The sequence below is a fragment of the Mustela nivalis genome (genome assembly GCF_964662115.1).
Source record: "Mustela nivalis genome assembly, chromosome: 1".
In the NCBI taxonomy this organism is placed as follows: domain Eukaryota; kingdom Metazoa; phylum Chordata; class Mammalia; order Carnivora; family Mustelidae; genus Mustela; species Mustela nivalis.
In genome coordinates, this window is record NC_139020.1 from 150,067,101 (window position 1) to 150,083,103 (window position 16,003).

General features: G+C 43.8%; 1 protein-coding gene across 2 annotated transcripts in view; it reads left to right on the forward strand.

Annotated features, from left to right (window-relative positions):
- SUSD5 (sushi domain containing 5) overlaps window positions 1-14,564 on the forward strand; it is a 53,403-nt gene extending 38,839 nt beyond the window's left edge. For both annotated transcript variants that reach the window (XM_082725951.1, XM_082725950.1), the window contains one exon: window positions 10,665-14,564. In XM_082725951.1, the coding sequence (XP_082582077.1) occupies window positions 10,665-11,968 (1,304 nt within the window). In that variant the 3' untranslated portion in view covers window positions 11,969-14,564. The remainder of the gene's footprint in view (window positions 1-10,664) is intronic.
- Window positions 14,565-16,003: the final 1,439 nt, after the last annotated feature.

Here is a 16,003-nt window from a genome sequence, read left to right on the forward strand (position 1 = left end):
TTGATGGACTTCCAGACCGAATCAAGCTTTATCAAAATGGTCTCTACCAGTCACTCATTTGTCTCTTCTCTCACTCGTCCCTTTGCTCAACAAACATTTCTGGAGTGTCTGCTGTGTGCCAAGCACCATGCTGTGTGCAGGGTATGCAAAGGTAGAGTTCCTGTTCTCGGTGCTCCCGGGCTGAGAGGAGCTGGGCGTCTTGGCCTTGAGCTGGAGAGTTGCACCCAGTGCACAGAAGGGTGCCACTCCCATCATTCCCGTGCATAACATGTGAGTCCCAGATGAGATCATTTGAGGGTTAAGTCTCACAATCAAGGTCTACACTGGAGTTATCCTGTCCATGTAAGGATGAGAAGTGCCTCCAAAGTATCCTTAGCCAATCCCCATTCATAAATAACTTGCATTTTATGAATCAGAGCCCATTTCTCATATGTATCATTGTAGTTAATATGCCACTAATTTTGCCAATAGTCATTTCAGATATTTGGGGCACTATTGAGCATATCAGTGGCTTTGCGCAAGGTACAGATAATAAAAGTACTCATAGCAGGCACAGCCAGAGGTGAGTTACCCGATGAGAATGCTAACTTCCCATTCTCTGGACTGTGAATTCTTTTTTCAGGGGGGAGGACTGTGAATTCTTAATTGGAATTTTTAGCAGCAGCTGGCTTACAGCTTGATGTAAGTGACACGTGCATAACATCAAACAATATTTTCTTGAAATATTTCAAAGTATAACCATCCTAGGAAGAAGGGATACTTACTGTTTTACGATTGAGGGGCAGCTTAACAATGTGTAATATTATTGAATTATATAAAACACTCTGAGCATCACCTTCCAGTCATTGTCTTCCTAAGAATATCCAGACTTCCAAGACCATGAACTCTGTTTTCCCTGTTTAAATTTTATTTCAGTAGAATCATAAAGGCTATACTCTTGGGTATGACTTCCTCTGTCCAACATCATGTGTGTGAGATACACCCATGCTGTTCCGTGAAACTGAAGTTCATTCTTCTTCCTTGCTGTGGAATATTCCATTCTACTGTTGATGAATATTTTTGTTGTTTCAAGTTTGGGGCTATTATAAGGACATTCTTGTGCAGGTCTTTTGGTGTCTGTGTGGCATGTGTTCCTCTTAACCATACAGGAGTTAAATTGCAGAGTCAAAGGGTATGGATATGTTCAACTTTCATGGATAATGCCTAACTAGTTGTCAAAATGGTTTTACCAAGTTATGCTCCCAGCAACAGAGTATGAGGGCCCCAGGAGCCCTATATCCTCACCAATAGTTGGTATTGTCAGTCTTCTTGACTTTAAGCATTCCAATATATAGGTATAATAACACTTAATTTTAATTTCCCCTATTATTAATGCGTTGAGCACCTTATCAGTATGTTTATTGGCTATTTGAATATCTCATTTATGAAGTGTCTGTTCATTTCTCTCACTCATTTTTCTTTCCTCTTTTTTTTAAAGATTTATTTATTTATTTGACACAGAGAGAGAGACAGCAAGAAAGGGAACACAAGCAGAGGGAATGGGAGAGGGAGAAGCAGGCTTTCCAACAAGCAGGGAGCCCAATGTGGGGCTCAATCCCAGGACCCTGGGATCATGATGTGAGCGGAAGGCAGATGCTTAATGACTGAGCCACCCAGGTGCCCCTCTCACTCATTTTTGTACTGGATTGTCCATTTATTTCATACTGATTTGTCAGAGATTTTTATAGGAGTCTAGATACCAGAAATTTTCATATCTTCTGCTAGGTAAGTTGCCTTTTCACTTTCTCCATAGTATCTTTGATGAAAAGAATTTTAACATAGTCTAATTATTAATCCAGTCCTTTAAAAAATTGTGATGAAAAATACAGAACACAAATTTTACCACCTTGGCCACTTTTAAGTATACAGTTCAGTAGCATTAAGTATATTCATGTTGTTGTGAAACAGATCTCCAGAGCATTTTCCTCTCACAAAACTGAAACTCTGTACCCATTAAATCACAACCATCTGCCCTCAGCCCATGACAACAACCCTTCTCCCTTCTGTTTCTGGGTATTTTACTACTCTAGATACCTCATGTAAGTGGAATCGGACAGTATTTTTCTTTTTGTGACAGGCTTATTTCATTTAGCACAATATCCTCAAGGTTCATCTGTGATGCAGGCTGTGATCATAATCTTTTCCAAATCAGTTTTTATATATTTTAAAAATCAGGTTAAGGAAAATTCTTTATATTCCCAATTCCTAAGGGTTTTTACCTTGTTGACAGCAAGTAGGGGCAGGAGAGGGATGAAAGGAAGCTGAGGGAGAGAGAGAGAGAATCTTAAGCAAGCTCCACGCCCAGTGGGGAGCCCAACATGGGCCTCAGTCTCACAACCCTAAGATCATGACCTGAGCCAAAATCAAGAGCCAGACACTTAAGCAACTGAGCACCCAAGTGCCCCTGAAACTCCTTTTTCCAAATAAACCAATCATGAGTTCCTGTGATAAACCTAGCTTGGTGTAATAGATTATCTTTTTAATATAATGCTTAATTATTCAGTCTATCAATACTAATATAGTACTGGTTTCAATTTGTCAATATTTTATTTATGGCTTTTGCATCTATTTTAGTGAGAATGGTCTGCAAAACTACTTTCTTAGCATGTACTCGCCAGGTTTTGTTACCAAGATTACACCAGCTGTATAAAATAAGTTGGAAAGTATTTCTTCTTTTTCTGTTCTCTGGAAGAGTTTATGAAACATTGGAATTATAGTCCTATATATTTGATAGAATTCATTGGCAAAGCCACCTGTGCCTAGTTTTCTGTGTGTAGTGAAATTCTATTTCATTAATAATTAATGACATATAAGATTTTTCTATCTCTTCTTGTGGCACTTTTGAAGAGCTTCTTATAGGATGTTGTCTATTTCATCAGAATATTTGGTGGGGGTGGGGGGCACCTGACTGGTTCGGTCAGAGGAACATGCAGACTCTTAATCTCGGGGTCATGAGTTCGAACACCATGTTGGGTGTAGAGATTACTAATAAATAAATAAATAAATAAATAAACTTAAAAAAAAGAATTTGGGGGGCATAAATTTACCATAATCTTGTTACTATCTTTTTTGACAACATCTGAAAGATCTGTGGTGATGCTTCTTTCTATTCCTGATGTTTTCCTTTGTGTTCTCTCTAAGTGTTTCTGAAATCATCTTGCTAGGTACTTATTAATGTTTTGATCTACCAATCAGTAGTTCTTTTCCAAGAACAAATTTTGGCTACATTGATTATTGTATGTTTGATTTTTATTTTATTAATTTCTGATCTTTTTTTTTAAATTTATTTATTTGACAGAGAGAAATTACAAGTACACTGAGAGGCAGGCAGAGAGAGAGAAGGAAGCAGGCTCCCTGCTGAGCAGAGAGCCCGATGTGGGACTCGATCCCAGGACCCTGAGATCATGACCTGAGCCGAAGGCAGCGGCTTAACCCACTGAGCCACCCAGGCGCCCCAATTTCTGATCTTTTTATCTCCTTCTTTACTTTTTTAAAAAATTAGGCTCCACACCCAGTGTAGAGCCTAACACAGGGCTTGAACTCACACCCCATATTTACCTGCTTCATTGTTCTTTCTTTCCTACATCTTGGGACTTTCAGCAAAGAAATTTTCACAGAGCAAGAATTCTAAGTTGGCAGTTCTTTTCTTCTAACACTTTTTTGTTTTAAAGCTTTATTTGTTTGAGAGAGAGAGCACAGGCATGAGCAGGAGGGACAGAGGAAGAGGGAGAGAGAATGCCAAGCAGACTCTGTGCTGAGCGCAGAGCCCCATGTAGGACTCGATCTCAAGACCCTGAGATGATGACCCTGAGATCATGAGCTGAGCCGAAACCAAGAGTCAGTTGCTCAGCCAACTGCAACACCCAACTGTGCCCCTCTTCTAACATGTTAAAGTATCACAGTGTCTTCTGGCTTTCTTCTTCTTCTTCTTTTTTTTTTTTTTAATGTTGCTTTAAGTCTATTTGTGGCCTTTTTTGAAGGTTTTATGTCTGCTTTCACTGGTTACTTTCTTTTTTCTTTGGTTTTAAGCTGTTTTAATTTGATGTGCCTGCATGTAATTTTTTATGAATTTATTCTGCCTCAAGTTTGCATTGACTCTTAAATATGAGTCTTCAGGTTTTTTTTCTTGGTTTTGTAAAATTCTATTCTACTCCTTGCAGTTTCTGTTTATTTTTTAGTTCTACCATGATGTTATGTCGGTCCTCAATTTGATTACTGAAGTTTAAAATCACCCTTTCCATGACATTCTCTTACCACCACCCCTTTGAACTTGTTCTCTTGCACTCACTTTCTTTTTAAGTTCTGATTAGTATAAAGCTGTTGTGAGGAATTCATTCTGTTCCATACATTTTTTTCTTCTAAGTTAGGTGCTTTGCCTTTTACATGCATCTTCCTTTTATCCAGAAGAGGGAATGGTAGCTAGAAAGGGACAACTCAGTGGAAGGGGTAGGTAGTTTTACTTTTGCTTGTTTATCTGTTTGCTTTAAAACATCTGGGATCTGCTCTCTCTTGAGAAAGGTTAAATGTCCTATGCCGAGATTTACTTTACCTTCACAAGGCAAAGTCCTGGGGTGACTGGGTGGCTCAGTGGGTTAAATCCTCTGCCTTTGGCTCAGGTCATGATCCCAGGGTCCTGGGATCGAGCCCCGAATCAGGCTCTCTGCTCCCCAAGGAGCCTGTGTCCCTTCCTTTCTCTCTGCCTGCCTCTCTGCCTACTTGTGATCTCTGTCTGTCAAATAAATAAATAAAATCTTAAAAAAAAAAAAAAAAAAGAACAGTCAGCCCTGCTGCTGGTTACTGGTCTGGTTTTCTTCACCTGCTTGGCTTCTCTCTGGGTTGAATGCTCGGTCCAGTTTTTGAAGGGTAAGGGTAGGTTAGGAGTGGCATCATACTGCCCTTCTCTCATCTGCTCCAGAAACTTCTGTTTCTCCTCTGATAACCAGTTTCGTTGTAAAATATTATGTCCTTCTCCATGCATGGTGGTTGTTTGTAAAAACTTTCTCCTGATGTTTAATATAGTTTCCACATTTTAAAAAATTCATATTCAACAAGCCTAGTTGTGTGTCTGTGCACACACACACGTACTTTAAAAAATGTGGAGTTTTCTCATTCTGAAAGGTTTAGGGTAAAGAAAATATGTGATGCTGTTTCAGCTGCACCATTTGGATATTTTCAAGCCTGGCATATAATCCATCTTAATGGTAAGGTCATCTTTGCTTCTGCCCCTGGTGATATAGTCAAGTGGTCTGGAATGTGAGCAGTGAGACAAGAAAGAGAAAGCAGAGCAGAGGGAGGGGCCATCAGAAGAACAAGTGTGTGGAACTGCAGCTGAGAAAATGGAATCAGGGTTTAGGCAGAAGACAAGGGAAGAAGCCCGGGTGGAGGTTTCAGAGATGAGTCAAGGCAACAATTAGCTTGAAGGACTGGAAGATTCTGAGTATCCCTCAGCCACACTTTTTGGCTATTGCTTGTTTCTGTTCACCACAGGCCACCTCAGGGCTCGCATCTGCTGGGATTGTAAGGCAATGGCTGTGAGGACCATGAGAGAATACGTCCACCCACCACCCGCCTTCACGTGGGCCCCCTGCCAGCTTTCACGCTGGCAGAACTCTGCAAACATGGGTTTCTTTAGCTCTTAAACCCACCGGTCAATGAGCTCCAGCAGACGACCTGAAAGAAAATAAACGCAGTGTCAGAATTTAACCACAAGTGACCAAAGTTCCATGGAATGAAACAGAACTTTTTGTGGGCTCTCAATGGTTTGGTGTCTTGGGCTACAATGAGGCAATCAAGAAATACTCCCTAGTAAAATAATGTGTGGTAAGAGGCCCTCCATTACAGATCGTGCATGAGGTAATAGCCTGTGATTTCAAGTGGGGGAAAGCTTCTTGAGGAAAAATGGTCTTGGAGAGAGCTGCTTCCTGCCGTTCCCCATCATGAAAGGGGGATGTGTTCTAGCTGAGGACACAGGGGTATTCATCCCCCACTTGGGAGACAACTGATGTATGTATATTGTTTTGCAAACATATTAATTTTTTTCCGCAATGCCATAAAAGACAGTCTGGTTTTTTAAAATAAAAACAAGATGGATACAGCAGATTTGAGGCAAAGATGACCTGTAAGATGTGTGAAATGCCAAGTTTCTTTGTATTAGGGTAAATCGTGGTGGAGTGAGCTCGCTTCCCTGCTTCACAACAATGAATCTGCTAGCAGTGGGGAGGGAGTTCTCCTGGGGCATCCTTTCACAATGGTGGGTGCAGGGGCAGCACGGAAGGGCTGGGAGGGGAACAGGTGTTCTCATGGGCCAGGCTGTGCATTGAGTCATGCTCACCTGCGTGTGAAAGGTGAGTATGTGTATGTGTTGCTCTCCCATGTGTATGTCTGTATTCAAGTAGCACTTCAAGGGTGGCATCTTTCAGGGGTGTTCTAAGAGTCTATGTTATATGTCATTAACTCCTCAGAGACTGGAAATGAGCCCAAAGTCCTCTTGTGTTCTGAGCCCTGTGTTCCTGGCACTAGAACTTAGCTCTAAGCCATTTTGAGGCAGGGATCAGGAGAGTCTTGGGAGCTGAGAAGGTGTTCCTTCCTGTTTCTCCCAGTGCCAGTTAATCTTTCACTCATTCAAAAATACCTATAAGAACTCCTATAACGGGCTGGGCTGAGGATATAGTTCAGCTGTAGGGATACAGTGACTTGGTCCCTGTCTTCGAGCCAGCTCAGGGCTAGCATGTCAGTTTTCTCTGCATATAAACCACCCCCCAAAATGTAATGGCATAAACAACACTCATTTATTTGGGTACAATTTTCTGTGTAAGCTGTCTGGGCTGGGCTTACCTGGCTTGTTCTTATTCTTCTGCCTTTGACCAGGCTCACTCACGTGCATGTGGTCCTCCCCCAGGTTGATGAAGCTGATCGGTTTATGAGGTCTTTAGTTGGAACAGTTTGCCTCTCCTCCACATGGCCTCTTACCCCTCAGTAGGCTGTCCTAGGCTCACTCACATGGCAGCTGGCAGGATGCAGAGAAAGAAAGAGCAAGCATATGAGACTTTGACTTTATTCTGTGGGTCAAAGCAAGTGACAAGCCAGTCCCAATTTGAGAGCAGGAAAAAGAGACACCGCTTCTTGAAGGGAAGAGTTGCACAGTCACATTGCAAAAGGACTCGATGCAGGAAAGAGTGGAGAATTGTGGCCATTCTTGTGATCACCCTACTGCAGTCCATCAGCACACACATATTCAAGCAAACAGTATAACCACATTAAGGTCAGAGAGTAAGTAATGGCCTTCTTAAATGACCAGCTGGATTCAGTATGACTTGGTGCTTATTTTAGAGAAAAGTTGTGTTGTAGTGGCCTTTATTTCATTTTGTTGTGTTTTTAAGAAAAGATGGCACTTAAGTACCAAAACTAGTCTTTATTCAGCAGGATGGGTGAGAATTTGTGCATACAAACACATTGTGACTCAAGCTGGTAGGTCTCAGGACCATGGAATTCCATTCTGTATGTTCCACAAAGGCTGGGACTGCTTGTCCTGTTTCTCAGTGACCCAGAGCCCTCGCAGTGTCAGATGGAGAGTGGGCACTCGGGGACGTTTGCTGAATGTCAGAATAGGTGACAGCAGTACTTGGAACGGCAGTGCCGTGGAGAATGAGACATGATGACAGAGCGATGAGTGTGTAGGGGGCCACCCACCCAAACCCTGGGGACCTGTGCTGGAATTCTGTGATGCTCCTAAGCATGGCTCTGCTTTTGTCTGGGGACTATGAACAGGACATCATGGGCTAGAAGGGTCCCCTGAAGTAATTACTAGGGCATTCCTTCCTTCCTCCCTTCTTTCCTTCCTGATTTTAATCTCTACACCCAAAGTCGGACTCAAACTCCCAACCCTGAGATCAAGAGTTGTGTGGCCTAACAACTGAGCCAGCCAGGAGCCCCTCGGCTATCTTTTTCTAAGCATAAAACATGACATGCATTTTACATTTATCAGAGATGTTTGTTTGCTATCCACTGTTTTTGCATTTTTTACTGAAGACACAAAGTACATGGGCTTAAATTTTAGGAGATCAGAAAGGACTTTTAAAATTTATTTATAACTTGCATTCAGAAAGCAAAATACGGAGTCTTGTAAGAAATAAGCCATATGCCCACTAATCCACTTTCAGAGCCCAGGAATGTACCGCATGACACCTCAGCACTTTATCTAGACCTTGGTTTTGAAGCTCTTTGCATTTGTGCTTTCCAAGTTCCAGAGTGAAGAGTGAAGACTACTAAGATCTATTTCTTCCCATAGAACACTTCTCACACCAACAACCAATTCTCCAAGTCTCTGGACACCAGCTAGGTGTCCTACAATGTAATTCAATGCTAACATTAACTGCTCAGAGTTAGTGAGCCCCACAGGTTAGGGGCTCTGTCCCACAAGACTGATCCCACTCCAGACACCAATCCTCCATCCTGAGCCTCCTGTATTTCTGACCAAAAAGTTATAAATTGGGGATTCTCATGCCCATCCTCTCAGGTGTATTGCTTTGCTAGAAAGGCTCACGGGACTTAGGAAAGTCCTTTACTCACCTTTACCAATTATTATAGAGGATATTATAAAGAATACAGACGAATAACTAGAGGTAGAGATATAAAGGGCAAGGTCTGGAAGGATCCCAAGTACAGGAGCTTCTGTCCCCATGAAATTGCATTGAGCTACCCTCCCAGGATGTGGATACATTCACCAACCTAGAAGCTCTTTGCACCCAGTAGTTTAGGGGTTTTATGGAGGTTTCATTATTTAGGCACAACTGATAGATTCAATAAGGGCCATTGGTGATGGACTCCACCCACTTACCCCTCCTCAGAGGTCAGAGGCTGGGGCCTCAATTTCCCACGCTCTGATTGGTTGGTTCCTCTGGCAACCAGCCACCATCCAGACATCATCTAGGGGTGACTTCATTAGCATAAAGTCAGGTAAGGTTGAAAGGAGCTCCTTATGAATAACAAAAGATGTGATCTCACCCCTGTTGCTTAGGAAATTCCAAGGGTTTTAGGAGCTGCCAGGAACCTGCCAGGACAGGGACAAAGACTAAACATATACTTCTTACTATACTGCAGTGTCATAGGGAGCCTTTCTGTTTTAATAACTATGACTTCCATTAGGACTTGACTTTCAAAGTTCACTGAGAGTAGGGAAAGCCCAGAGTCCATCCACACAAAGTGTGTTCTTTTGTGCCTGGCTTCTTTTCCTCCACATTTTGACTGTGAGATTCATCTAAGTCCTTGTCAGAAGTAATGGTCGGTTCATTTTCATTGATGTACAGATTTTCCTTTTACAGATATGCTATGATTTATATCAGTTTTGCAATTTATAGACATTTGAATTGTTTCCAGGTTTGGGTTATTAGGAACATTCATGTACATGTCCTTTGATGCCCAAACACTAGATATCATCAGTTAACACTAGATATTGTAAGTCTGCTTACTTTTAGCTGTTGTGGTGCTATGGAATGGCATACTTTTATGCCTGTAGTTAGCATATCTCTATTACTAATAAGGTTGGGCATCTGTACACATTTTTAATGACTACTTAGGTGTCTTTTTTGTTATGCGCCAATTCAAGTATCTTGCCAGATATGGCTTATCTGCCTACTTAGTATTGACTTGTAGGAGGAGTTCTTTATGAATTCTGGATAGGAATCCCTTGAAAATCGTATGTGTCACAAATATCTTCAAGTCTGTGGCTTGCATTTTAACTCTTTTCATGAGTTTACAAGTTCCTAAAGTTAACATAATCCAATTATCTATCCTTGGGCCAATACCATGGTCTTATTTATTTATTTAAGATTTTTTACTTATTTATTTGAGAGAGAGCCAGTAAGAGGAAGCATGAGAGGGGAGAAGGTCAGAGGGAGAAGCAGACTCCCCATGGAGCCCGGAGCCCAATGTGGGACTGGATTCCGGGACTCCGGGATCATGACCTGAGCCGAAGGCAGTTGCTTAACCAACTGAGCCACCCAAGCACCCCAATACCATGGTCTTAAAAAGTATTCCAGTTTTAGAGTAAATCTTGAAATTTTATAGATTTCAAGAGATCTTGGTTCTTTGCATTATCATAAGTTTTAGCATCAGCTTGTCAATGCCTGAGATTTTTATTATGGTTGTATTAAGTCTGGAGAGATCAATTTGGATGGAGTTGACAGCTTAACCATTTTATATCCCTTCATTTAGTGAGGTCTTTAATTTTGCTTGGCAATATTCCATACCACTCTACATTCAAGTCTTGCACATCTTTTGTTAGCTTTTTTCCTAGGTGTTTGGTTTTTCTAATGCTATGGCAAATAGTGTTTTTTAAAAATTTTTGTTGCTGTATATTGCTGGTATACAGAAATACAGTTGGTATTTTACATTGACAATAAACCCCATGTCCTTGATAAACCCATGTATCAATTGCAACAGTTTATAGTTAGAGTCTTTGGGTTTGTTTGTGATACACAGTCATAGCATCTGTGAATGACAGCTTTATTTCATCTAGAACAGATGGACTAGAACAGTCCTTATCCTTTTTATTTCCTTTTCTTGTGTTCTACTCTCCTGGCTCTGTAACCTTGGACCTAATGAAGTTTTTCCTTCTCCCCTTCCAGATGTGGCTGAGGCACATATTGACTATGAGGATAATTTCCCAGATGACAGATCCATGTCCTTTAGAGAGCTCATGGAGGATTCCCGAACAGAGGCAGAAGAAGACAGAAGTCCAGGAGAGGCCCCTGAGGAGGTTTCAAAACAGGACCGTCTGGTCTCCATTTCTGTGGGGAGAGAAAGCATAGCCCGGGATACAGCCTTTGTGCCAACTACAGGCTTGTCCATCGCGGGAAGCAGTGTCCCCACAGACTCTCTAGGACCCCAGCTAAACCAGAAGTACTTGTTCTGGTTTCCTGCTGAGAATTTTCACAAGCCTGGGCTGCAGAAGGAGATGAATGATGGCTCCAAAAAGCAGTTTCTGGCTAGAGACAACCATAGTAGCCTAACAGCAGCTCCGGGTGAACCTGAAGCCAAGGTGATCTATAGCAGCACTCATGGTCCCTCAGGACCATTTCTGGGCAGGACTGACAGCAAGACCGGGGACCCAATGGTGAGCAGCAGTGATGAGTCCTGGTTAGATGGTTACCCTGTGACGGATGGGGCTTGGAGGAAGATAGAGTCAGAAGAGGAGGAGGATGAGGAAGATGGGGACAAGGGAGATGGGTCAGTAGGGCTGGAAGAAAGAGTTCCAGTTACTCTTAATCAGCCCATTCCTGTCGAAGTTAAGAACCCCAGGAGTACCTCCATCACACCAAGTGAGGACATGACCCATAGTTCAGTTCTTCCATCTCAAACACTAGATGTAGAAGCTTTGGCTCTCAGACCCCGAAATGTGTCTGAAACTGAGAATCCCAGCATGGGAGATGGTGACTTGACCAGGTACCAGTCAACTGTTCCTTGGAGCTTTGCCACAGAGACATCTCCCATGGCCACACTACCCTATGAACTCCCCAGCTCTACCCTGGGGACAGTGACAACTGCTGTCCAACAGTTGCCAAATCACAGTCCCTCAACTGTCATGGCAGCCAGCCAGACTCCAGGGGAAACCATTGCTCCTGAGGTCCAGGATAGTTTCCCATACCTACTGTCTGAGGACTTCTTGGGACAGGAAAGCCCCGGCCCAGGTGCAAGCAAGGAGCTTCTTCCAACTGTGGAATCATGTGTAGGGGATGGGTGTCCCAGCCTCAGCAGGGGCCCTGTCATTGCCACCATTGTCACCGTCCTATGTCTGCTGCTGCTCCTGGCAGGCGTGGGGGCCGTGTGGGGCCACCGTAAGTGCCAACACAAGAGCTCTGTGTACAAGCTGAATGTTGGCCAGCGGCAGGCTCGGCACTACCACCAGCAGATTGAGATGGAGAAGGTCTAGCCACCTTCAGAGCAGGCTCTCCCAAAGCCACTTAGGAGGAAAGGAAACTGTGCCACGTCTCACTGATAAACACTGATACTTCACTAGAGCATGAAACAGGTGGGTTAGGACCCATCTCTTTTTTTTCTGAGGTCCTTGTTCTGAAGGCTGAGAAGTGTCTCTGGAGGCACCTGGTAGGACAAGTAGGCTTTGGTGGCATCATCACACGCATCAGTATCTACTTAACCAAATCTCCTGGAATGTACTGTGCTGATCCCAGACCTGTGCTCAGGCCCCAATTCCAGTGTGAGTTCAAAACTCACCTCTTACTTCATCATGCTCTTGTCTTCTTTCCCTTGTTTTAAGAAAAAAAGATGAATCACTCCATGACCGAAATTTTTAGAAAAAGTGTGATAAACTGAGCACTTGAGAGCAGTGTTATTTAGGGTAGAGATTTTTAATCACTGGACGTGGGGCATAGAAAAAATAATGGATTATTGCCTTTTAATGTTGTGACTTTGTGAGGGCAAATGAGCCAAGAACCAGGACAGAGTCTAGAAGCTTTTGGTTTCTTTTTAATTGTTGAAATTGGAGGGAGGAAAAAAAAAATCTGAGAGAATTTAGGACTGATGCTTTGTTGCAGGGAGAGGGAAGTGAAGGGAGTGGCAAGACACATCCACTTCGTTCCCTCCATCTTACAGGACAGACCATTTTTCTTTAAAGCACGTGATTAGTTTTGGGGCCCCTGAGTGTCTTCATCGGTTAGTCACCAGCTCTTGATTTCGGCTCAGGTCATGACCCCTAGGTCCTGGGATAGAACCCCGTATTGGGTTCTGTGCTCAGCATGGGGTCTGCCTGAGCATTTTCTCTCTCGCCCTCTCACATGAGTAAATAAGCACATGCTCTCTTTCTCTCTCTCCCAAATGAATAGACAAATCTTTTTTAAAATAAGAGGAAAATTTAATAAATGGTTAGTTTTCTACAAGTAAGCACCATTTCTTCTTGGAAGCAGTGGTCTAACTGTCTGACCAGACTGTGCCTAAGACTGTCAGAATTTTTTGTAGAACTAACCAAACTCAGTTCTTGGCTTCCTCTCTCAGGATTAACCATTTCTCTGAACCCAAGTAAGAGGGAGGAAAATACTGTACCGAAATAAGATGGGAGGAAAATACTGTTTTAAGAGGGCCGAGGACTGCGATATCAAGTATGGGTACCTATCTGATGGGAAAGCAGAGGAATTAAAAAGGAACAGGAAATGCTCTGTGTGGACTCTCCTGCGCTCTGTTGTGGCAATCGGGAGCACCATGGGATCATCATGAGCCCAGGATGGACTCCTCCTGGCTGTTGAGCAACCCACATCATAGTATCCACATCATCTTGGGATGACTCAGCACGTTTATGACAGGGGTTCTCAGAGCACAAGCCTCAGACCTGCGGTCTCAACTCAGCCCCCAGCAGAAGACGTGGGGGCGGGGCTATGCTGTGCGGAGCCCTCCAGGTGATCCTAAAGCACACTCAAGTTTGGGAACCGTTGCTTTGCCCTATCAGTTGTGAGCTTTGAGCCAGTGGAGGCTCTAGAGGCACAGACGATGAGTAACCCCCCTGGCTGGCCTCGCCTGGAAGCCAGGCATCGCTGCATGCACCTGCAGCAGTCTTGGACGCTGCTGTCTCCAGTGGGCTCAGGTGCATTGGCACAGAAACGAAACACATTATCTTTTTACAACATGAATCGCTTTCTTAGAAAGAGTCTTCAGTCGTGAAAAGTGATGAAGCCTGTACCTTGATTTGGAGGCACTAAGTGTCTATGTGGTTGTATGGGGCATGAGAGAAATCCTGATCTTTACAATTGAAAAGTTGGTGGTGGTGTTTGACCTAAGGGAAAAGGAATTCACATAACATGCTTTCCACCCTGCCACCTCTTTCTGGTGCAAGCTTTGGAAAAATGATAGGCTAAGTAGCTATAAAGGCAGTGCTGCAAACTCAAAGACCCTAGTCCCCTACTACTAGGGTGGAAGGAAGGCCTGAAACTTCGGGACAGACTACCTCTGTGTCAGGTGAAGTCTAGAACAGGACAGAAACACTTCCTGCATGCAGCCAAAGCAAAACATGGCCCAGTAGACGCCAGAGACTGTAGATATTTATAAATTAGATTCTTTTCTAATCTATGACAAGATAACTTTTCTATTTTTAACTAGATAAAATAACCTCCATCTCAGCATTGGGATTGTGTTATTCGACTATTATTATGTAATAACCCAAGAACACTGACTTAATACCAACACAAAAATAGGTAATGGTAATACCAATGTATTAATAAATTTATTACAGATACATTAGTACATGGAAGTGTATTATTCTGTAGACAAGAACTACATGAAAACAAACCCAACACGTCAGTTTCTAAGTTTTTATGGATTCTCTGTCATCTAAATTAATGTTCTAGGATCTAAAAATGCATATGGAAAAGGATGATAAAAACATTAGTAAATGTAAGTTACAGGTCAGCATGCCTGTCTTGAAACTGGTAACCATTGAATGTTCATGAAAATCGAGGTTTGGATGGTCCATTAACACAAAGCTTCTGAGATCTTTAAAATAAATAATTATTTCCCACAAACGGTTGCTAAATGTATTTTATATTTGGCTTACATCATGATGGTTTAAAAAGAAAAATGTTCTCTAGTAATCTTGAAATCCATGTCTCCATATTTGCTCTAAGACCACCCTCTTGGAGTCTCCACCTCTTGCAGCAGGCTTTCAAGGACCTCCTCACAGCTCTTGCCCCTCCTCCTGCCCCCCCTTCCTCTTCCTCACTTAACCGGGAAACCAAGCCCTTCACTACAACAGGAAGGCCTGGACAGACGCTCAGTGTGGTTCCTGGGAGCTTCCTAGAAATGCAGAATCCCAGGCCCCACCCCAGGCCTACAGACTCAAACTCCACATTTAACAGGGTGCGTAGGTTGGGTGTGCAGGGGTGTCCAGGGCAGAGAGCCCAGAGTGGCTTACCCTCCTCCTGATTGGACACTCAAAGGGATGATTCAAGAGAGTCAGACGGGGAGACCAGTCATAAAAGCATGGGCAGGTTAACAGAAACATCAGGAGTGCTGGAGGGCTCTTAGGGGACTGGAGGAGAGCATGATGACAGGAACAACTCTTCAGGACAAAACCTCTGGCCTCAAGGAAAGCACAGCCACTGTCCAACGGTGGCCTGAAGGAAGCAGGGTTCACCCTGCAATCTCTCGCCACCTCGTCCCAGTGGCAACCCAAAGTCAGAAGGTGAGGGAGCCCAGGGAATGTCGACGGCTGGGGTGCAGGGCAGGCTGAGAAGGAGATCTGGAGAGATCAATGGAGAGATGCAGCTCAGAGAACATAGGCACCAGTCCTGTCTGCCTTTTGTCCCCTTTTAATTATGCGACCTCCAGGAGACCATACGTGCCTTCCAAGTTTGTCAATGTCCTGGACACTGTGGTGCCCCACCCAGATCCCCTTCACTCTGCCTGGGAACCCATACTCCAGCCACCCAGAAGGTTGGCTGCTAAAACGCTCAAAAAATGCCTCCTCCAGAGGATGGCCATCGGCCTGATGGGAGTTCCTCCCCCAGGAGTCAGACCCACCCTGGCATCCCCAGGGAAGCATGCAGCTCTGACTGGCACCGGCGTACCTGAGGCCTGCCTCCCTGCCCGCAGCGGGGACAACCCTTGGTATCACTCGTGCTCCTAAGCTCCCGTGGAATCAGGCTGAGACTGGTTTCCCTCACACCCCACCTGAAAGCATTCCATCCCACACAAGGCTTCCCAAGCTCTCGTTCCCTGCATCTCCGCTCCTCCTCAATCCATACCTCTCCACTGTATCCTGCAGATTCTTGGGCCAACTCGAACAAAACGCCCGTGTCCCCCACCTCTCTTGACAGGCCACTGTTGGAACGCTCGAGGCCAGGCCTCCGCTGCTGTCCTGGCTGGTCCCTCACTCTTTGCACCTGCTTCCTCTGCTCTTTGTCTCCTTTCTTGCCCTTTACTGACATGCAGAGAATATGGAAGCTGTTAGCCATTGTACCTG